This window comes from Alosa sapidissima, chromosome 15, assembly GCF_018492685.1.
Source record: "Alosa sapidissima isolate fAloSap1 chromosome 15, fAloSap1.pri, whole genome shotgun sequence".
Lineage (NCBI taxonomy): Eukaryota > Metazoa > Chordata > Actinopteri > Clupeiformes > Clupeidae > Alosa > Alosa sapidissima.
The window spans coordinates 14,312,736-14,336,768 of record NC_055971.1 but is presented as its reverse complement, the minus strand read 5'-3'; the positions used below and the strand labels follow the sequence as shown (position 1 = coordinate 14,336,768).

At 42.1% G+C, this 24,033-nt stretch overlaps 2 protein-coding genes across 3 annotated transcripts in view; both read left to right on the top strand.

Annotated features, from left to right (window-relative positions):
• Positions 1-2,354, top strand: part of LOC121684389 (LHFPL tetraspan subfamily member 6 protein) — a 52,512-nt gene extending 50,158 nt beyond the window's left edge. The window contains exon 4 of the mRNA XM_042064402.1: positions 2,007-2,354. Coding sequence (XP_041920336.1) covers positions 2,007-2,125 — 119 coding nt within the window. The 3' untranslated portion in view covers positions 2,126-2,354. The remainder of the gene's footprint in view (positions 1-2,006) is intronic.
• Positions 2,355-10,919: 8,565 nt separating this feature from the next.
• nek3 (NIMA related kinase 3) lies at positions 10,920-22,602 on the top strand. Of its 2 annotated transcripts, none has more exons than XM_042064463.1 (13): positions 10,920-11,235; positions 11,818-11,955; positions 12,080-12,170; positions 12,588-12,685; positions 12,823-12,906; positions 13,340-13,407; positions 13,524-13,610; positions 13,835-13,889; positions 14,076-14,279; positions 16,378-16,480; positions 16,925-17,071; positions 17,435-17,569; positions 21,767-22,602. In XM_042064463.1, the coding sequence occupies exons 1-13, from the start codon at positions 11,059-11,061 to the stop codon at positions 21,817-21,819; spliced, it is 1,440 nt and encodes a 479-aa protein (XP_041920397.1). In that variant the 5' UTR covers positions 10,920-11,058; the 3' UTR covers positions 21,820-22,602. The 2 variants fall into 2 exon arrangements, with proteins under 2 accessions (XP_041920397.1, XP_041920396.1); XM_042064462.1 differs by lacking the exon at positions 10,920-11,235 and adding an exon at positions 20,823-20,937 and having other exon boundaries at positions 11,824-11,955.
• The last annotated feature ends 1,431 nt before the right edge of the window (positions 22,603-24,033 follow it).

Sequence of the window (24,033 nt, the reverse complement as noted above, 5' to 3'; positions counted from 1 at the left end):
GATCTTTTTCTGTGCTCAACCCCAGGGATATAGACCCCAGAGGTGCTACGCACGCCACTGCAGCCCCTTGTTTCTCTGCTTCTTTTTCACCGTCTTCATCACCACCATCGTCATCGTCATCATCATCTTAGTCTTGTCTGTACTTTCATGCATACAACCAGGAGGGAAAAAAGACATTTTGCCCTATGATTGTTATTTGTGGCACAGCAAGATATGAAGGCATCCATCTTTTTTTCATAGATCTGTTATGTTGCCAAAGGAATGAAAGCAGTGTTTTAAATATTCAAAACAAACGGTTCTCTGAAAATAAAGTAGTTATATCATTTTAAGGAAGAAAATCAGGGGAGGGAGTATCTCCAGTTTTTCATCCTTTATTTAGTGTATCATTAACAGTGCAGTTTTGACAGGGGTTACGACTTCACATATCCTATTTGGAGGGAGGGAAATAGTCCTTCATTAAAGGTGATTTATTTCCGGCAACACTTTTCATTTTTGTATTTATTCATTCCGTTCAACCTCCCGCATACATAAGAAATGTATTTTCTCGGCAGAATTTTTCTTGCTTTTGGGTCCCTTGCCAGTGCACGGACAGACTCTATCTCTCATCCCGGCCCACTGAGCACTGTGCAGCTATGACAAATATTGGCTCCTTTACCAGCATCATACACACTCCTTCTACAAAGAACTCCTTAGCCAGTTTTCTCAAGCTTAACAGTTAACTAAAAAGGGTCAGCAAATGTCAGTCCATCCCTCTGCGGACATCAGAACAGGGGCATTACCATTCAGCTTGAAGCCCCAGAGAACAGCTGTAATTGCTAGCCTGGATGTTAGCGTGAGTGCAAAGAACCATCAGGGAAAGATCTGACTGGCTTGTCATTTTTTTCTTGGAGCCAGACTGCTGGATACGAAGTTACGACAAACCCGTTGGGGACTGTGTGTGTGGTAATTTGGTGCAAGGACAAAAGCTAGAACAGCATTAATACTTTCTGTTTGTTAAGTTTTTGTTCGTTTCATCCATTGCATTGCTGGGTTTGTTAGTGTCTCCATATAGTCTCACAGCTGAAAGCTGGAAGCCTCACCCCGAGTAAATTCCATGTCAAGATTCTCTTTGAAAACTGTGTGTATATTCTCATTCCTCTCATAGTGGCAGTGGTGCAGTGAGTTGAAAACCAAGCTCTGTCTTCTCTCTCTCTCTCTCTCTCTTTCTCTCTCATTCCTTCTCCCTTTGGGAAGAAAAGAAGTGACAAATTTAGCGTATGTGTGCGAACCTCCAGGACTGTAAACATATGTTATGCTTTGTTGAGTAACGCACGTCAACTCTACAGTCCATCTCTTCCAGCGAGCCACAGTTTTGTTTTGTTTAGTGACATCTGCCAAGGATAGACATGTCTAACACGAGGCAGAGAAAACCCAGAGCCCTGGAAGAAAATTCAGAAAAAGTTCACCTTGTGTTTATATTTGTGAGTGTGTGTGTGTGTGTGTGTGTGTGTGTGTGTGTGTGTGTGTGTGTGTGTGTGTGTCTGTGTGTCTTTGTGTGAGTGCATGCATGCATGAGTGTGTGTGTGCGTGTATGTGTATGTGTGTGTGTGTGTGTGTGTGCGTGTGTGTGTGTGTGCGTGTGTGTGCGTGTGTGTGTGTGTAAGCACGTGTGTATGTATGCATTTGTGTGCACTATGTATCTTCTATCCCAATGGAACTTGCATTACCATGAAACCAGTTACTCCAGCGGAAGCTGTGGCAATTTCCCATTCAGTCATAAATTTACCTGCACACAATGCAGCAGGCATATAAATTCCCCACAATGCATTTAGCTCGCAGAGCTGTCTAATGCCACCATGCATACATCCATACGTCCCGCACATGTACTGATATTACATACATGCCCACGCCACAGCGGGAAAGGGCAGGTTTTTGATGAAATATAGATTCTGCCACACTTTATAATCCATATAAAATGAATCATGAATCTCCCCCCCCCCCCCCCACCCCTCTTGCTCTCTCTCCAGGTTCCTGTCAGATTGGCTGGGCGTACTACTGCACGGGTGCGGGGGCGGCGTCTGCCATGCTGCTGTGTACCTGGCTGGCCTGCTTTGCTGGGAAGAAGCAGAAGCAGTACCCGTACTAGAGCAACGAGCCGAGGAGACAGAGAGAGTGTGAGAGAGAGAGGGACAGAGAGAGAGAGAGAGAGAGAGGGGGGCTGTGAAGTGACAAAACACAGCCACGGGCGCTGAGGCAGAGCAAGCAAGCACGAGAGGCACAAGTCAAAAAGTGTGTGTGTGTGTGTGTGTGTGTGTGTCTGCCTGTCTCTTTTTGTGTTGGAGAAAAGCTGTGTGTCAGGCAGAGGAATTGAGAGTGAAAAAACAAAAGGTGTGTGTGTGTGTGTGTGTGTGTGTGTGTGTGTGTGTGTGTTTGTCTGTTTGTTGTATAAATCAGGGACACACACTAAAGGCAAGATCCTGCACATGCCCTGACAGTCACAGGGCTCCTCACGTACGATGACGCCTGGGCCTCCTACGACTATGAGAAGGAGCGCAGCACAGCCACACAACAATTGTGTCGTCTGAACAGACTGGCTTCTAAAGCAGTTCGACTTTAAGGACAACCACTTCAACAACAAACAAGAAAAAAGAAAAAAGTTAAAGGACCAATATTTTTTCTTTCTGTATCACTGTCAAGTAACTCTTTTTGAATTAGTGCTTTTTCGTTTGACTTTCATCTTGCTGGTTGGTGACGTTCTAGTGGTAGTGTGCCCTGTGACAAAGAGAAAAGAAAACTGACTTTGTTGTTGTTGTGGAGTGCCCCCCCTACACACTTTATATACCCTACACATATATTTTATTTTTAGCATATATCTGCCTTACGTGCATCATTAAAATGCAATAATCTCCATAGTATACAACCCAAATGTAGGTCCATAACACCTTATCATAATGTTTATTGGTTGATGTATGCTATAGGTATGTATATGTTGTGTTTGACAATGTATGTATCATATGAGCATACACCTTTTTGTACAAAGGAAAAGAAAAATATGAAGCCATTTATTGTTTTTATTGTTTTGTGTTTGTAAATAAACACTGTTTATTATGGTTGACTTTGCCGTGTTATTTAGCTTTGATTGACTTCCCACTCCTGTGCCTCTGTAGTTTATGCAAATCCTGCTTTGCAGAATCTATCGCCTTGACAACAACAGAATTTCTCTCATTAGATTATGAAGCAGCAGCTTACATCTGAGAGACTCGGAGAGGACGGCAATGCTAGCGCTGATTTGCTCGCACAAATAAAGGGTTTCACAGCAGGGGCAGTGGAGGAGCCAGGATTATGTCCTCAATTCAGGTTCTTCTAAGATCCAAGTAGACTGAGATCTAATTTATAAGATATATTTACAGTGTATCCTTTTGTAGGATGTTGCTTTGATATTTTAAAAAACACACGTGGCCTGGTGTGCCAACAGTGAGCCTGTAAATGATTAGCATGCTGGTAACCATAGCAATATGTGAACTAGGTAGAGGTACATTATTATGGTTTCAAATGGTCGCTCAGGGGTTATTATATTGAGTTGGAGGGTTAACTGACACTTTCCATTACAAAAGCATCTTGCGGTCTGGGACCTTTCTAAAAGACTGATTCAGAAGAGCGTTAAAGGCAAACTAATCTCGTCCAAGGAAACAAGCAGAAGATATTGTTAGGCCTACACCTACCTGGAAACTAAAAAGGAATGCAGTAAATGCATGATGTGCAATGTGTATATAGGCCTATTTTGTGGCACAAGTGATTCTCCCTTATCAAGGCATCTCAGCCAAAGAGTCTTATCTCTACCCTTCTTAATAGCTCTCAATTGACAGGAATACTAAATGAGTGCAAGTGTTGTTCACCACTGTGACACTGACACAGTAGTGTGTCCTCTTCTCAAGCTAACATTCTTCCTTCACAAGAATGAACAACACTCTGGGTCCAAATAAGAGTTTGTAAACCTGCCTGATCAAATGCCACTCTTAGGCTAAGTAGGCTATGTTGCAGTGAATGCAGCGCTGGCATCATAAAGCAACAATGGCGTTGTATCTTTGTTGTATGTTTGGGCAGTCGTGGACCACTGGTTAGCACTCCGGACCTGTAACCGGAGCCCTGACCAGTGGGAACAGCTAAAGTGTCCTTGAGCAAGGCACCTAACCCCTCACTGCTCCCCGAGCACCACTGTTGTAGCAGGCAGCTCACTGCGCCGAGATTAGTGTGTGCTGAGTGTGTTTTACTAATTCATGGATTGGGATAAATGCAGAGACCAAATTTCCCTCACGCTCTCAAAAGAGTATATATACTATACTTATAAGTATCTGATGCAGATTATAGCATGAGGAACTTGTGCCTCTATTAAATGCATTCAGATTCATTAACCAACTGTTGTCTGACGTTCCCTGCAATGCTTCAGTGGTCCCCTAATGCTCCCCATGTACTCCCGAGCTGAAGGTGCCAGGGCCTTCGTCACCACCACCACCACCACCACCACCACCCTCTGCACCCCACAGCTCACAGACTCCTCAGGCGGCCTCTCTGATCTCCTCCACCACACGATAAGCCACACGACGGTTACCGAGCGTTGGCAAGATGTCTCATCAGCATGGGCTGACATATTTGGGTCAAGCACGAGAGGAGGAAGAGAGAGGATGAAAAAGATCGAATGAGGAGGAGGAAGAGAGGATGAGAGTCTCCAGCGGTTGTTTGCTGATTGTGCGAACGGCGAGAACAGCAGTTCGGCAACGATGATTGGGTGGGAAATGCTCCATACAATCAGCAATGCCCAGTAATTCAGAGTCTTGCCAGGCTGTTTTCAACAAATAGCGGCAACTCATGGTGCACAAATGTGCCCAGCAATGGTGTGTGGGCCCATCTACCATAATATCATTCTTTGTCCATTATGGTATGTAAGTGAAAGGAATATGACTGCTGCTACAATGGTATATCAGGAAGAATCACTGCTGTGACAGCTTTTGGGCAGAAACCCACAATGTTAAAAAGCCAGTGCAGTCCACAAGCTGACAGTAATGTCAGCTTAATTGCTAGTGGGCTATCATACAGAGAAAAGCACTGCAAGACAGGGCAAGAGCAATGCAATACTTAAAACACCTTGCACAGCATGATGTCTTGGCTGAACTGCATGTGTTTTAGAAGTTAACTGTCAAATTGACCAGAGTTAGGATTTCCTGGCTTGTAGACTTTGTTCCCACCTGCTGATGTACGGGCCTATATGTTATTTATTTTAAGTCATGTATGACATCTGCTGCAACTTGGGTGGTCCAAAGCGGTAAGTAAAGAAAGTGAACAATGTTTAACCCATATAAGGCATGGCTTAGGGTCGAATTAGCTCACAAGGTGTCATCTTGTCTTGTGAGTTGTGTTGGCTGAGAGGCCAAAAGTTGCTCAAACTGTAAATGGTGTGCATCAGCCATGCTCATCATGCGCACAACTTCATCTCCACTAGAGCTTTTTGAATACATGTCATCCTTGGCAGTGTCTTGTTAAGACCCAGGCTGGTATGGGCAGAAAACATGAAAGGGATGCCACCACCAGATGAAACTTCAATACATAAATGTATTGACTAATAGAAAAAGAGTGTCTAGGGAATATGATAGAGCTTCTGGTGGAAAGGTGGAAAAATGCATGCAATGACGGAGTAGAGTTTGTAAGAGTGGATGTACTTACTGTAAGGTGCATGGAAGAGAGAATGTGTGTGTTCAAAATCGTTATGTCTTTGAAAGGGGGAATTGATAGTATTGGAATTGGAGCTTGAGATGTTTATATTCATAAGTAGTTTATGTGGCGTTCCTGTTATGTGTTCTTCCACATATGAGATGACTGTTGTTATTTCATTCTGCTCTTACACGGGGACAATACTGTCCCTGTGTAATTCTGTGTGTGACTGTGTTTAGAGATTAGAGGGAATATTATGGTTTTGCAGTGTTTTGCTGTTTTGCATGGGTGCATTCCCTGCGTCAGTAATCTTCTCTGGATTGCCAGGTTGGCACAAATCAGGGTCTGATTCAGTGTCAGTGTGGGACTGATTCAAGTAAGATGGGATGATCAACACCATCTCCCGTCAACCTGGAAGGATACTTGAACCTTAACTATTTCCTTGTAGTTAGAGAGGTTGGTGGAACTTTATGCCAAGTCATGCTGTCATTGTATAAAACTCTGTTTTTTTCCGACCACTGGCCTGACTGGGTATTCATTCATCTGTGGTATGAAAATTACCATCAGTGTGCAAATGAGTGGATGTTGCAAAAAGTTGCTCAAACTCGGTGTACATCATGTGCACAACTTCAACTCTACTAGAGCTTTTTGAATACATGTCATCCTTCAGTGTCTTGTTAAGACCCAGGCTTGTATGGGCAGAAAACATGAAAAAGACGCCAACACCAGATGAAACTTCAATACATAACTGAAAATAAATAAACAAATAAATCTTTACTCAATCAAAACAACGCAACTGCATAAATTGCTATTACCTGAGATACACAATTAAATAGCATGACTTATTAATGTTTTTAAAAATTGATATTTAACGTTTTGGAACTAAACTCTTCATATTATCCTTGGCAGTGTTTTAAATAGCTTTGATGTCATTTGCGCTCTCTAAAGGCTCCTCTTACACTGACAGTTCATCTGGCCTACATAGACATACAGCCTAGACATACAGGTCGGGGTAAAACTGGTGGTGTTACAGATTGACAAGATTTTAAGAGTTTTAATGCACTTCAAGATGCTCCTTGATAGGGTTTTGAATTTTCATATTTTATCACTGATGGGAACGCTGTGTGGACAGAGTGTGATTGAGCATGTTTAAGTGTGTTTAAGGAAGTAGGTCTACATCTTCTTCTCCATCCACTTTCTGTGACAATCCTGAGAGACTCATCTGAAGTTTTAAGGATCAAATCGTTGCCTTTGGTCGAACCAGAGAGCTTTTTGGTGCTCCTTCTGTGGCCTAATGCACCATATTCACTGAGTGTTGACAGTAGGCCTAATACATTAGCATAGGACATGCTAACCACAACACTCCATTTCTGAACCTTCATGGTGCGTTCCTGAGCAACTGGGAAGTGGGAGAATAGTGGTGGTGGGGGGGGGTGGAAACCTTCCCACTTCCCAGTTCAATCCATTATCTGAAAGTGGAGAAAGGCCGGCCTGTTTCCAGCACGCGTGAGCTCTGTTGATGGCCAGAAGGCTCACATCAGAGACCATGTCTGAGGTTTACACTATAGATTGCGAAATGATAAAAGACCCACTTCCAGTAACCATGATCCTTCTGAGGCAAATAATTAACAGAATCCTAAACTCACAACACAAGTTAATCAATGTGTGAGATGCCCAGGAATTTCAAGCTATTGTCAGAGGCTATTTCTGCTATCAGGCATAAACATCAAAGCAGCTTGTATTGTTTTGCACTGGGAACAACCCACACATGTTCAGTGCTTTTCTCTCTGGCACTCTAAGGAGGTCTGCTTTCTCTATGCACTGCTTTTCCCAAATGTTTTGGGCAGATGTCAGTGCAATGTTTAGTTTTATAATGCTATCTAAAATGGGCCAAATAAACCAGCATTCAGGTTAATCCCGTAACATAAAATGATGTTTGCCGGCATCCTTTTCTTTGACATTGAATACTCTTACCTTCTTTGGTCTGGATTTTTTTTTCACCCACAAAGCAATTTGTATTTCCTGGAGGCAAGCTTTGCTTCTGTTTTTTTATCTCCTCAAACAAAACTCATTCAGTTTTAGTTACTTAATAAGTTAGTCTGGATGAATGTGTGGGAGGCTCAATGCAGATATTATTAAAATTTGTCACTGGAATACCCCAATGGCATAACAAATGGAGTTTATTCACTCAGGTTGCGGGTATGTCCAGTTCTCCCCTTCCAGAATGCGAAGGACAAGGTAATGCAGAAAAGCCTTTAGTGTAATGACTCCATAATGCAGTAAGATGAGCCTCTATAAATCATTACATTTCCACATGATATCCCTATCGGTCAAGCATCTATTTCTAGACCAGTCATATGCATTGGTCAGACACATGTTGTCTTCCTCCAGTTATTTGAAGCATAAGGAGGGAGTCTATTGTAGAGAGTGAAAGAGACAGAGAAGTAGAGAGAGAGAGAGACAGACGGAGAAGATAGAGACAGATTGTACTGTTCATTGTGTTCCAGCTGCCCTTTCCTTGTATATGCAACAGTTATGATCGTTTATTTGTTGAACTTGTGTTCAAGGATAAAACCGTGCATAGTTCACAGTGCAACTACTTCCCTGCAAGGGATTTCTTAATCTGTGGTGTGATCGCAGTCAGATGTGTCACAATAACAAAAACTGCAGGATCACTTCCAGACAACATTATGTAAACATGAACGTTCCTTTCACTAAACAACCTCAGCAATGATGGATTTCTGTGACCCTCCCTCACTTTGTGCTGCACATTTGGAGAATCTGAAAGTAAAATACGCTCTCTCGACAGTCGCTACACTGTGTAATTGCACATCAGTGGACTGCCTTTGTAATTTTGCATCTACTGAATTGATGTAGATGGTGCGAGCGAGGAGGTTTAACAATGCAACTTTCCGAGTGCCAGCATCGCAGTGTCTCTGAAAGTGTCTCTTGAGGAGCCAGAGCGGGCAGCGTTTTTTCACACAATTACGCTGAATGGAACTGTTTGGGGTGGAAAAAAAATAAACAGCTTGAAATCAAAGGGCCTTGAGAGACAGCTGACAAAATTAAAGGCCACAGAAAACAATCTCCGGGCACAATGCGGGCGGACCCCTCCTCGTCCTCACTCACTTCATGTTTAGCATGTCAGTACACAGTTGAGGGCCCCATCTGAGCGAGAGACAGGGGTTGTTGTGTGAACTGGAAACATTCACAAACCCTGCGTCCCAAACCCTGGTTTTGCAATCCAGCAACCCCCACACCCCAACACACAACACATACAAAAACAAACAAATGCAGACACACATACATACATATGCATGCAAACACACCCAAACACATTCAAAGGGTGGGGGAGGATGTGTTGACTGAGTGAAGGGTGTGTTGCTCTAATAAAATGGGGTGGAATGGTGTGGGGAGGAGATGGGGGAGGGAAAGGATATGGAGGTTGAACCCCAGAACAAACACAGCTGGGTGGACCCTTCCCTATACTTCTTGCCAGAGGAGAAAGCTGTGTTAATCTATCTCGTCTGGCAGCCATCCCCCTCTGGCCAATGTGCTTTGGGTTAGTTCTGAGCGAATAGAGAAAGGTGATGAAAACCTCAGCCCAATCAAAACCAGAGCATCTATCAAGCATGTCTGCTTTCAGTTCTCCAAGTGCTTTGGATTAACTGGTGAAGCATGGACACATGCCATCGTTGAAAGTAAATTTTAGGCGAATGCCGCTGAATTCATGATAGCCCAGCAAAACACATTTAAATCTACTTTTTTAAAACCAATGCCATCAGTTTTAACAGCATGCAATTATAGCATGCCTGACCTTAAAAAAAAAATATTCCGCCTGCCAGAATTTCACACGTGAGTTTTTTTACTCCTCCCAACCCATTTATTTTCCTGTGCATCATGATAATTGATGGCCCTGTCCATGTCAAGTAGCACACAGTCAATCAGAAGACAACAGGGTACAGAGAAGTGATAACACTGATGGGCTAAAGTTAACACACAGCATATAATAATATGGTTGCATTGGCTTTTCACCCATTTCCATGCAATAACAACATATTTTTCCACTGGAGGATTAAAGCCAAGAAAATAATGAGTTAGTCATGGCATTATGCTCTTAATTTCAGGATGCTTGCCATGTCTCCCTTTGTTTTCAAGATCAGCCTTGAATGGGTTTTTGTGAAGAAACATCTTACATTCAGACTTTAATATTAATCCTCAATGACTACTCCATCCAATGGATTTGAACCCACCGGGCTTTTTGGATTGATGCTGTATCAGAAGTCACTCTTTCATGTTAGTATAAAAGATACAAAAAGACTCACCCTGAAACCATTTCCCCCCCAATAAAACATTGAGTGCTTTTGCTTTGTATATTATATGTGAAGGGTGTTACTTTTTGGTTTACTCCTTTGCTGCAAGTATTGAAAATAAGACATGGCTCCTGAATTCATAATGATCACATTCCCGGATTCACAATGAATGAATTCAGATCTGTCATAGGCAATGCATGCAAACTTTGCATTCAGTGGTAGTGGTCATTTTTTGAAGCTGTCAAAGGGGTGAATATTTGAAGTGACTCCAAATCAATCCCTTTGCCTATACATTGCAACCCCACATTTAACAAAGGCTAAAGCAGGCAACACAATGCTAAAAACAACAGTTTAGAAGAACAATCTAATTTGTTGCTTAGATATTTCCTGCCAAAGAATGTTGGTCTGATGCTTGATTTCTCCTTATAATGGAAACCACCTAGTTCAAGAGGCCCTGGTGGTCTTGACAGCATATATCCACCAGAGTATATTACCATTTGCTTTTCTTAAGAATACCCAGAGAATAATTGACTCTAGAACTCTGATGTGGATCAGAACACAGACTGACGGACAGCTGCTATTTTAATCAAACAGTAGGCCTAGGCCCTATAAAACTGTTAGGCCTATGGCAAACTGCAAATGTTTAGCTCTAGCCAGCTTCCACGCCAGCCTTCAGCTTTTATTAACATCAATCAAATTACTCAATCATAATATGTCCATGCAAAAACAGCAGTGTTTCAGTGTTGAATAATGCATGAGGATGCTGGACTTGGTATGAGTTGCTGGCAACTTGGACATGGACATCATGAGATCAGAAAATAGTTCAGTTTTCTAGTGTTTTTGCATTGTGGTAGTTGTTGAACGTGACTTAGTTGTTGAAACATTACTTAATCCGCAAGATAACATCAAGAGATCAGGATGAATCCAAGGGCTTTTTAAAGACAGTCCGATCACCCAGGTCTTGTCTGCCACCTGCTGGTCAAAAATATGTGAAATGATCCTCAACAAAAAAAGCAGTAACGTTGACGTTTTCGTGTAGGCTAAATGCATGTATGTATAAATGCAACCCTTAAACAGCCATTTAAATGTAGGCCTAAACAAGATGTCGTTCTTTGATACGACTTATTTCTGTGTAATAAAAGTCAAAACAACAACGTTGGTTGAGGCTTGGGCAGTGACGCATGTGTTACGTCACTTATCAACACGGAACAAGCATGCACATTCGACTCTGCCCCGTGTAAGTGGAAGTGAAATTTCATTGTTCTTCTTTACACCTACTTATTCCTTTAGTCCACACGATTACCACCCCTATGTGCAAGTAAATGTGGTTCAAGCTGTTAACTCACCATATATGTTTTGTGCTAAACCGAATACGACTGCATTAATCCTCACATAGCTCTGCATTTTAGATTACAAAGACAGACGGACAGCACCGCACCGCACCGCACGGCACCATACCACCACCACACCACACCCCTGTTCGGAATTGTAAAGTGGTTGATAATAACCTAAGTAGCCTAAGTGATATGATATCGTCGTCGAGTATGACTTGTAGCTTAAGTGATCATCAATTTCGTACGCCACTGCTCGTTAAGTAGCTGAATCCAGTCTCTCGCTAGCCTTTCTATGGACCCTTTCAAGAGAGTTCCATTATCAGCATCATAGTTGGCCCCACAAGACTTCCTTTTTAACATTCCATATGTTATCTTAATGCAGAGGAAGTAGGCCTAGATTGGGGCCCAAATAGAACGTTCAAGCATTGTTTTTGTTTACCTTGTTGAAAGGGTCTATAATTGGGTGTTTTTGTGTCCCATCTCAGCTACAGGACTTCTTCGTCGGTATGGATGACTACAAGATCCTGAAAGTGATTGGGGAGGGATCCTTTGGTCGTGCCCTATTGGTCCAGCATAAAAACTGTGAAACAAAATGGGTATTGAAAGAAATCCAAATTCCAAAGGTAACCTACAATATGCAATAGCCTTAAGACCTGCAGTGTGGCTAGTTATACGCTGTCAAGGCAGATGGTTAAGAGTCTCTCTCTCTCTTTCTTTCTTTCTTTCTTTCTTTGTGTTTTTGAGAAGGCTCGAAGTGGAGCACAGTCCAGAAGAGAAGCAGTGCTCCTGGCCAAAATGAAGCATCCAAATATTGTGGCCTTTAAGGATTCATTTGAAGGTCCTTTTGAGCAATTTTGGATGTTATGTTCTCCATATAGAAAATGAAGGGGGGATCATTGTTTGTCATATGCCTCAAATTTTCTAGCAGGGCTCCTGACACAATGTGTGTAGATCAACCTCAAACCTCAAATAAAGTAAAGAAAGTAAACCAACAAGCAGGAGTTCCAAGGCCATTAGAACCGGATATTCTACAAAAACAATCTGCAAAATGATTGTGCACACACCTGTGTCATTTAGGCTACATCGGGAAATACATAATGGAATGCAGTGTACTCCCCGTTTGCAGTTCTATCCTCTCTTCAGAACACAAATATTACATACTTGCAAGAGTATTTAGCAACAACAGTGTTTGTGGTCTAAACATGTGAAATGAGATGTCACCAGTCGTTCTCTTTCGTATGTTTCATCCTCTCAGCTGACGGCTATTTGTACATTGCCATGGAGTTCTGTGGTGGAGGTGACCTGCTTCAAAGGATCCGTCTGCAAAAGAACGCACATTTCTCTGAGGATGTTGTAAGACAAAAAAAGATAACAAATGCTACCATCTATAAGCCAACCTTTCCACTAAAGCACTTCTAATGAGGAGTGAATGTCAGCAGTCTCTCGAGGGGAATGAACTCCTTTGTTTTCTTCGCACCCTCGTCCTGTAGGTCTTGAAATGGTTCGCCCAGATGTGCTCAGGTGCCAAACATATCCACGACAAGCGTGTCCTACATCGGGATTTGAAATCCAAGGTAAACATTTTTTATCAGATGGCTGAATGTGACTTTCACTAAGAGCGCCCTGAATCAACGGCCCAGAACTTGTAGAGGTCAAGGCTGTTTATTACAGTAGCTGGATGCAAGGGGGTCCCCAGTTTTGTACTGTGTTAAACGCATGAGTAATTATCTGGCTCCCTCATTGACCAGAGTGAGTAGCCCTATGGGGGTTGGGGGCTGGAATGGAGTGGCCACCCATCACTCTTTATTTTATGAGGCAAGTCTTTTCAGAGGCAGGAAAAACAATCAGCATTGAGCTCTTAGATAAACTTTTGCTGACAGACACATTTATTTTAGTGCCTCTATTTTTTGTGAAGGTGACCCATCACCTTTTGACTCAGTGGGTGATTTTTATTGTGATAATGACAAAAAAATGACATTATTCACTTCCCTCTCATTTCCTCGGCAGAACATTTTCCTGACAGACAATGGAACAGTCAAGCTGGGAGACTTTGGCTCGGCCTGTCTTCTGAGCAGGTACCGGAAAGGCAGCACAGAAATTCCCGTTTTTCAAAGTCTTTTGTTAGTCATATTAACGAGAAATCCTGTTATGCTTCGCTAAATGTTTTTTTTTTTTGTGTATTTTGGTGCAGTGCTGAAGGTTGTGCTCAGACATACGTTGGTACTCCCTATTATGTATCTCCAGAAATCTGGGACAGTAAACCATATAACAACAAAAGGTATGGTGTATACTGTGCAAACTATCCCTGCCTGATGCAGCCCAGTATATCAAAGTGAACCCCTTTTGGTGTCTGACCTTGTGACCTTGTCTGACCTTGTGTGCTTTTGTCCGTTTGTGTAACTGAATGCTTTTTCTGTAATGGGGGTTGGATAGGTTTACTGTTTAATCGAAGAGCTGTTCAGACGCTGGTCAAAAACATTATTCTCTGTTTGTGTGTTGCAGTGATGTGTGGTCACTGGGCTGTGTGCTATACGAGCTCTGCACTCTTAAGCACCCGGTAATGTATTATCTCTCCCTAGTTAAATTTCATGTACATAAATATAGAAAAAATATATTGGGATATCAGTTGTCTGAATCCAGGCAGTTGTCCTACATTTAAATGTCCTTGTCATCTCCTTCTGAATTGTCTCCCCCTCTCCTGTCCTCCCCCCTACTCTCCTCGATCTCTGGTCCTTGTTTTTAGTTCCAGGCCTGCAGCTGGAAGAGCCTGATCCTGAAAGTATGTCGAGGTGCCTACGACCCTTTGCCCAAGCACCTCCCGTACGAGCTCCATTACCTGATCAAGCACATGTTTAAGACCAACCCCAGGGACCGGCCCTCCGTCCAGACCATCCTGACCTCGCACCGCATCTCCAGGTTGCTGCAGAAACATCTGCAGACTCCCGAGGTACATCCGCCAGCATCTGGAGCTCATCTTCCTGGTGCGCTCCGAGGGCCAGATGTACTAACGCTTTTGCGCCCACTTCAGGCGTATTTGTTTCGCAATGTGCGTGTAAAATCATTGCGAGCTATGTACAAACAGGCCGCAATGATGTAAAAGTGCAAACTGCCTGTCGCAGGAGCTGAGAGTGGCAGATTGCGTTTGTCATGTCATGCATATGCATTCTTGGGAGGATCCAGGGGAAAGTGGGAGTTTAGCGTAAAAAGATGGGAGGGGAAGAGTAAATAGCGCCTAGTTATGTATTCCGCAGTATGTACAAAGACTGCTCCTGAAAGCGCACGTCTATTCTGCGCCTAAATACTTCCGCCTTGTAAAAGCAGGTGTTAATCCAAATTGCAGTTCAATGCGTCAATAAGAGAACCTTTCAAAGACAACAGAATCACTATTTAGAGCAACAGTTTTTTGTGGTGAAAGTATTTGTATTACCAAAGGCAACCTTAACTTTCGTTGGCCTTTCGAATGTCTTACTTTCACTTTCACGTCATTCACTTAAACTTTCCTACTTGCTAGATTTGACCAATCTTCCATAGCCTACGTGCACACGTAGTTTGAGTAGAACTACTGATCTTCATTATCTCCCTGCTTGTTTACATCTTATCATGTATAATATTATTTCATGATCGCTAAACGTTTGATTCTTTTTAATGTTGTCATCAGTTTACTTCATTCAACTGGGCTTGTATAGGCGCTGCCATTCAGTTGTGGATGTTCGTAAATTGCGTTTATGGGCGGAGAAAGGCAGAGAAAGGCGCAGTTTACACTAAGGATTGAACTATTGATAAATACGACGGAAACTTGGGTCTGACAGCGTTCGCAGTCTGCGGCGTGTCCATGACGCTGATACCGCTACGTTCGCAAATGTACGTACATCTGGCCCCGAGTGTCATCAGTATGTGTAGTAGAGCCTTAGTGCTCACCAGCCACTTCCTGTTGGTAATGAAAAGCATCTAGTCCAGGAGTGACACTATACAGGGTTATGTTACAGAGCTTCCAACACTCGCTTCCCACGCTGACTAGAGACACAACACTGAGATCATGAGTGATGAAATGATGAGCGAAGCGAAATCAGAGCCAGCTCAGCACAGTTAGTGGTTTCCCATGGTCTTGTAGGACATGAGGTCTTTACGCTTTTTTTTTATCTCATTGATATTCATGTGTGCTTATGTTGACATCTGTCTACTAGGGCAAAATATCTAATTGCGATTTTTTATTGAAATTTGAGATATGATTTATGAATGTCAATTAATTGATTCAGTTTAATATTCTCTTTAACTTGTGCTACCCCTGATTGGTGAACACGCCCGGTGCACAAGAAGCTCACCAATTACCAATTTCTGTGCCCCTCACGCACTACGCACACCCACCAAGCAGAAGGGGCATAGTCAAGGAGGATGAAATGAATATAAAAATAAAAAATGTGACGTGCATGATTATTTGTAGCTTTTGCGATTAGGTACTGTAATCAGAGACTTTTTAATGAGGAGACACAGCACTCAAAACATCCTCCATTGAAATGCATGGGGTTCGTTTGTAATGCCAATATGGTAGTTGCCTACACACATCCCACCCCTTCCGCGGCAAAATGTTGACATGTGAATACATAGAGCCAATCATGTGGTGTGTTGTAAATACATTGAGCCAATCATGTGTTGTGATCTCACCGCTGGAGCAAGATTGGTGTCATGAAGCCTTGTGCACGTGCATTTCTGCCGAAATAGATGCCCGATGAGTGCCCAAAAAGCGTTGCAATGTGGCCGCCGAGTGGAGGGACTTGCCTAAAAGCACTATGCTGTAATTGCTTTGGTTCCAATTGTGATTGCAATAATCATGCAGCCCTACTGTCTACCCATAAAACAGTATGATCACCTGACAGTATAGTGGCAGTCAGATGCTTTTGCGGAATTTCCCTGCAAAGATGAGCTCTTGCCCACACTTTTACCCCGTGTGCATTCACACATCCTGTTGTTTGTTGGCTCGCTCTCATTTTGCAATACATCACGTGAAGTGTGTTGTTCGTGGTGGTTAAAATGTTTTTTATATTTAGAAACCACAGACCGAGCGTGTTCAGCGTTGGAGGAGAGAGGATGGTAAAGCGGTGGCCAAACTACTTGGTCAGAAGACACTTCTCACCGCCTCGACAGTAGAGAGTATGTACACTGAAAGTTTGTGTGTCTTTAACACCTCATAAAAAGCCTCATAAAGTGCTGTTTTTGACATATGGTCCGATACTTAATGTTTGGGTGGGAACCCAAATGTGAAACATGGTCTGCAAGCAAAAAAGCCTACTGCTGATTACTGTTAAAGATGGTACATTCGGTAAACTTCTGTATTGAACCTAATGTCCAGTACCTAAACGGTTCCGTATGAATATGTGTACCTTTACACCACTACTATGCATTAAGTCTTCCATTTATGCCCAGTATTTTATTATGACTGTCCTACAAGCTGTTTTTCACCATCTAACTCTCGTGGAAAATATTAATGAAGAGCCCCAACTTTTCAAATGACATGGGAGTTAGGAGGAAAATAAGAAATTCTGCTGCCTCAGGGTTTGTTGGATGTGCAGCTTGTGTGTGTGTGTTTTTGATCAGGCACTTTTGGGGAGAGTCACGAAGGAGAATTGAGGCCTCGCCGGAGGTGGGCTGCAGGCCCCTCCGAGACGGTCCTGGAGGTCCTCAAAAATGCTGATGTAATTTCCTCGGACAGCATGCCTATCGGTGACCTCGAGGCATGTTCAGGTAATTGTCTCCGACATAAAGCACAGCTCTCATGCAGTCACATACTCTTAACCAGGAACATTCTTCAGATTGTTCAGTAACCCATTCTTCACATACTAACCATATCCTGCTGCTTGACTGCTGGCCAAAGTATGGCAAGGCAATTATATCCTATACCACGGTGTACACCCAGTGCACTAAAATAATTTAATGATTCAGTCTTGTCAGATTGTGATGTCCTGAGCCTCTGACAGTATTTCATGAAGATAATTTGAAAGGATTGAATAGTGCCTATAAAATGGGACGTCCTTGAATTATCATTGAAGCTGTGATGTATTTAAAAAGAAACGAGATGAGCAAGACGTTTTCATCTCTGGTCTGTAGAGTCTTTAGCCTCTGAGGCGCCGCAGAAGAGAGAGAGGAGACGGTGGGACCGGGAGCCTCCGCAGCGTCTCCTGAGCCTGCTGGAGAAAGCCAGCCTCAGCACGGCTTTCAAAACCTACACTATACACCGAAAAGGTGTGTGTGTGTGTGTGTGTGTGTGTATGTGTGAGAGGCTGTGTGTGTGTGTGGCTGTGTGTGTGTGAGAGAGAGAGAGAGAATATGTGTGTGTGTGTCTGTCTGTCTATCTGTCTCTACACATTTGTATATGCCTGGGACTTCTTTTCCCCAAGCTTTGTAATTCAAAAATGCTCCTCAAAAAACTAGATGTCATCGATGGTGATGGAGAAGGGAAGGGAAGTTAGATTTTTCCCGGCTCAGTCTCCTCCAGAGTTTCTCCGAGTTCTCTGTAAAGTTTCTTCACTAACTATGTGCGTCTTATTTGCCTGCTCACTTCCACTGTCTGAACTGTCAGAGCAGTGAAATGAGGTGACAGTGACTGTAGCCTTCCCCCCAGATGAAGTTATGTCTGCAGTACAGTTTATCCTCCATCACCACCTGTCCTCATCATGAACCTCTCAGACACAGTGAATCTGATCCTCATGGATTTAATGGCATGCATACAGTAGTATATACTGGACTCTGAACATCTCTTAACTGTGAAATATTTCATCAAGAGAGTGTATCAGGGCTATATCTTGGTGATCTAAAACACACGGTCACTGGAAAATAGCTGAAACAAATTTCGGGGTTTGTCCAGTCCACATTGGGGGTAGTTTTGTTATCAAATGTCAGCGCCTGGCGCAAAAAGGTTGGTCTTATGTTTCTTAATCACTCATGGGTGTGTTTTGGGCGTAAAATCCTTTAAAGGTCCCCTGCCACACGTATTTCATTACTTTGTGGTAATGTCTGAAGTTCTATCATGGACTCTGTAACATTTTTTGTAGAAAAAACACCTTGGTTACCTTGTTTCAAGCCATTCTAGCGTGGTATAGAAAGCCTGCATGAAGACTCAGCTCGATTTGCGCCAGTTCTCATTAATATTCAACGAGCTAAGCTGCTTGGCTCTGATTGGCTAACAGCTAGTCAGTTTCGACAGCTGTTATAACTTAGCTATAGTTAATTAACTAATTTTAGCTTCATGGCATGAACTTAGCTTGGCTAGTAGCGAGTGCTAGCATTGCCCAAATGGACATAAAACCTACTAGGCTAGTAAGTGCATTAAACCTGTATAACATAGCACTTTCTTGAGTTGACAATAGCATTTTACTTACGGGCTGGGCACTAGTCGTAGACCGCTGCGATGGTGCTGCTCCAGGCTTCAACCTTTTTGCGAAGCCTCTGCTGAACTCACCAAAGTTGATGGAAGTCACTCTCTTCAAAATGTGATGAACAGAGAACTAATTTCGAATTATAGTGTTGTGGCTATATTGTATATATTGTTCCAAAAAATAAACTAAAGCCATTTGATCCTCAACTCTGGGTTCTTGGGCAGCATGTGCATTGTTGAAGTTCTATTCGTGCATAGCGCACAAGCCCATTGACATACAGCCATCCTTTTATACGAAAACTGTCACTGAGCTAGACGAATTCTGTGGGTGCGGTCTTAACTGGGCAAGCTCATGAATAGTAATGAGCTTAGTCAACACCATGTCAGATGGACCAGCTTTTGTAATTGGCCTGATTTCTCCGCTTATTTCTTTTCAGTGGCTAGAGCTGACAGAAGAGGTAGCAGTTCATTTTCACATTCACAACATAACACAAACACATATGGACCTAACATATTTTTAAAAATACAAGTTAAAACGGTTTTGTGTGGCAGGGCACCTTTAAACCAATGAAAATGACATCTGTCATTATCTTTAACAACCACCAGCGTAACTTCAAACAGCGTATCAGTATTTTGATAGTCAGCGGCGCATTTGAAGGAATCTGCTTGCACGCGAGACCGTATGGAACAGGTATTCCACTAAACCATGCTATACTAACCTAGCAGAGTATAGCCTATACACATCTGTACTAGTCTAACTAACTTCACCGTGGTGTCATAGTCAACGCCAAACAGTTATACACAGTTAATTACTTTCACTATTGACTGACAATGGGTTACCATCGAAAACATAGCTTGAAAAAAGCAACACTTACCCCAATAATATTCGAATGACTGAATAAAAAAACCTAAGGTCATTTATCCTGTAGAGGAGCTGCTGCTTACAGCTCATTGACAGTGCGTCTTCAGCTGTGCTTCATATGCGCCTTTTGCAATAGACCAGGTTTATTCTATAAATGCGCCAAGACCACACCTTAGGTTGTTAATTGCCACACCCCTGGCGCATTGTTCAATAAAAGAGACGCGCATGGCTAAAAATCTGAGTGTAACATAGGAATACGATTTGAGTCATGATAAAAATATGCTTTGCGCTTAGTTTTAGATCGCCAAAATAGAGCCCTCAGTGTTTTAAAATGAAATTAACGTCTATTCATAGCTGTAATATGCTTTAGCTGGAAGCTAGAACGGCTAATAACTGAGAATGTCTCCTATTAAGTGCAAAAACTATTTTATTTTTTTCTTCTCTCACTTTGAGAAAAGCTCATCATTGCTTTGTAAAGTGCTGGGTGTTTTAAATGAATACTAACTGCCTTGGTGACCTTGCACTGATGATTCATACTTTCAACAGTGTGAATATGTTTCTTTGATGACAGTTGCCGCCTTGTAAAAGGGTGGAAACTTTAATTAGTGTGAAAAAAGTAATTTTGTTGTGAGTCATCTTGGCACCTGCTTCCTCAGTCTATATTAAACACATTAAACATACCACCCTTTTTTGATGGCTTTTATGCCTTTAATCTGACAAATGGGAGAGGGAGATAATTTGTTTTATTACTTCCAGTAAACCTGATTTTTATTTCCATTCTGATTCTGAATCCCAGTAGCCACGTTTACATGGACAGTTTTTTTGTCATTCCGATTTAAAAAAATGTGCCGTTTGTTTACATGGGGTATGTTCTATTCCGATCAGGTACTCTCAAGCGCTTTAGAATTTTTGATCGGAATAGCCGTTGTTGCCTACTTTTCCTTGAGAAGATACAGCAGGCAATCCGATTGACCGTATACATGGCGGTTCAATTGGAATAGGAATGGACTACACCACCTCTTTCATTCCGATTAAAATTCTGATCGGATCAGGAATTTTATTCCGATTGAGGTGTTTATGAGAATTTTTATTCCGATTTAGCCGTTATTCTGTTTCTAATCAGATTAAAAGTGTCCACGTAAATGTGACTACCCATGCTGATTCCGATTCCCAATGAAGCTAGTTCTGAATTCCAGTGAAAGGGCTTCTGACTCCCAAAGCAGCTGTAAGATGTATCTGATGTTGGCTCCGCCTCCCAGGTGAAGGCCCTCCTCTTGGCCCCTTGGCTGATAGACAGGATGATGCTGTTGATGGCCCTGAGGATGACCTCATTGATGAGAGCAGGCTGGACCCCCGGTCCGATGATGAGGATACGTGAGTGTGACATCTCCATAAAACTACCCTGTGAATAAAAATACCCCATGAATGGCTTAAGTACTCAGCGACCTGCAAAATTAGCATTGTGACCCCCTAAAATACCCATAAAAAGTTTGAGAGTTACCTAATTGCAGTTAGTTTCACTTAATGACCAATGAATTAATATTCATATTTTAGTCTTTTTTTTTTTTTGTGAACAAATATTATGCTGCACCATTCTACTTACTAGTCCCTAAACAGTCTGGTTTCTGGTTTGTCATTCTATCAAAACTGCTATTTTATCTGTGACTGAAACATTGAAAGTAGCTAAAGCCTCAGTTTTACTGCAGCCTTTTACTGCAGACCTCGAGAAATAGAGATCTTTGTGAAAATCACCGGAGTTTCCCTTTAAACTCAAATCCCTCCCTTCTGGCCTACAGGACACTTACTGGATCTGCACCTTGCTATCTTAATTCCATGACCCATGTCTCCCCTCTCCCTGTCCACTCTTTCCCACTGCAGTCCTCTGATGACCATCTACAATGTTGGTCATCCCTCAACACTAAGATATCACAGTGAAAACGCTTGTTGTTCTATGATTCCTCGATTCCTTGTAGACAGTCACTGTTTTTTACATGTTAAATGTTGAATTCTATTAAGTCTATTATTGTTTTATTTTTATTTAGGCTATATGACTTTACTTGTAGCTGTTAATTACTGTTAATGTAATGTTTGTTGATGTTAAAGCTGCTTTGGACAAAAGCATCTGCTAAGAACTATAAACATAAACATAAAAGTATCACTTTCACTCAGGTCCATGTGTTTTGTTTTTGTTTGTTACCTGCAGGGACTTTGAGGAAGAGACTCATTTTGACCTGCTGGATGGACTGGAAAAACTGACTACTGAACACTAACATTTTATCACCATTTTCCACAAATGCTAACGCTGATCTCATGGGTGTCGGAGCCATTATACGACTTTTTATAATTGTTAGTTTGGAACCCCCCCACACACTTTTGCAATGCAAAATATCAGTGCTGTTTTAAAACTGTTATAGTAATATCTCCAACGTCCATGTCAAATCCATTCCACTTGATTACAAATGCTATAATGAAACTTGATGGCAATAATTTTGGAGTTTCAAGACTAGTTTTAGTTAGCCATGTGGCCCCTCTTGGCATGAAACAAAGATACCCTCCCCTCCCCCAATGAAATGCTAATGTACTGGTTCCAAGGGCAATCAGATCCACAAGACAAAGGATGTTACCTTGCTATACTGTATCCATGTCATGAAATTTAAATGTATTCATGTTTGGTATCATTGTAATAGTCGCAGTACAAGGATTGTAATGATTTAATTGTAAGAATGTTTGGAACGTTCTATAAGTGATATTTCTGATTTATAGGATATCTCTCCTCATGCTGATCAGATAAGAATGGGTAGGTGTGAGTAGGTGTTTCTGATGCCATCTGGAGAACCAACCACGTGGGCTTGTTTTGCCGCCAAATTCTTTCTTTGTTTAACTCATACAAAAGTGACTAACTTGCATTGTTTGTTAGAACGAGAACTAGAACTGAAGAAGAGAGAGAGAGAGGTTAGCCTCTGGCCATGGCCTAAGACCATATAGACCATTTTTTTACCCTCTCTGCTTGTAACAGAATAAACCTGATTCCTAAGTTTTCCTGAAGTTTGCCGGTCTAAGTTAATATTAAGTAATTACTCACCACAATTACTTTCAAACTCCATCTCATTCTCAGGTTTCCATTGCTACCTCCTCACAGCACGCATACATACACACGCACACAAATAGCTTACACACAGCTCAAAACACTTGCGAAAGCCTTCTCGTTTTGATCACAGCGGCGCTAGGCAGGGGCGGGGCCACAGGGGCCCATCTGAAATCACATTGGCCCCTGACTGGCCCCTGTACCGTCAATCATCAATAAGTGTCAAACTTTGGCTAACGAAAGTATCAGCTAGAATTCTAACGTGAAGAACCGATGGCAGCGTTTCATCCTCCACAGAGGTTTCTTGGTGAGTCACAAATCTATGTTGGTTTTCATCATTATGTGAAAGGGACGTTTGTTTATTTGTTGCGGTCACAATATGTTAAGTTTATCAATTAAATTACGAAGCAGCAGCAAGCTTGCAGTGAACTGTTAACTGACTTTGTCAGTGAACTGTAAACATTAAATTAACGTTAGGTTACTTGAGTTGAGGTTTGATTGTTTGTTAGCATGCTGATAGTTTTCATGTATGGAAAGGTAATGTATGAAGTGTTTGAAATGGTGTTATATGAAATGCATAGAAATGGATATCCTGTTTGTTTGGGGTCCGAAATTAATAACATGCGCTAGTGCGCCTTACCAAATGTAAATAACGTTCGATTTTTTTTTTTGCTTGAGGGAAAAAGTTTGGCAGCTGCTAACATGAACATGAGAATACATGCCTAATAGTTAATGCTACGTTTTTGTAGTTAATGTGAGCTATCATTGCAAAGTTATTAACCACTATTCTGAGTTTATTTGATTCATGGGCTTCACATGAAATGAATGTTTTACAGTTGCCAGACGACATGCTGAATACAAGCATGGATTTTGTGAAACACGCATTTGTGTTTCACCTACAGACTGGGATGGCGCAGGAGCTGGTGACTTCAACCCACAGTCTTCAGAACCACCTGTCACCAAGCATAGCTGCTCCTAATGGTATGATGCTATTTCCTATTGCCACTACAGTGAGCATATTTTGTCATTCATTTTAGAAACGCCGGGTTGACAGTGGGTTATGAAAGTTAATAACAATCAAGTTACTCAAACTTGTTTCATTTTCTTCTCTTCAGACATTTCCCATTCTAGAGCAGATGGTTCTGTGCAACCTCTCCTAAACTGGTATTCCGCAAGATGCAGCACGGAAATAGGAAGAGGCCACTCAGTGACTTCTGATACAAAGACTTAAAATGGTAGGAATATTCCATCTTTAGTGTTTTGCTACCCCTTCCGTAATTTTCGCTTTCAAATGACCCATCGCCAGTCTTCAAATCAGAATCAGGCTTTTCTAACTGGAAGCAAGAAGGTGGCTTCAAAGACCATTCGAAATAAGACCATTGTAA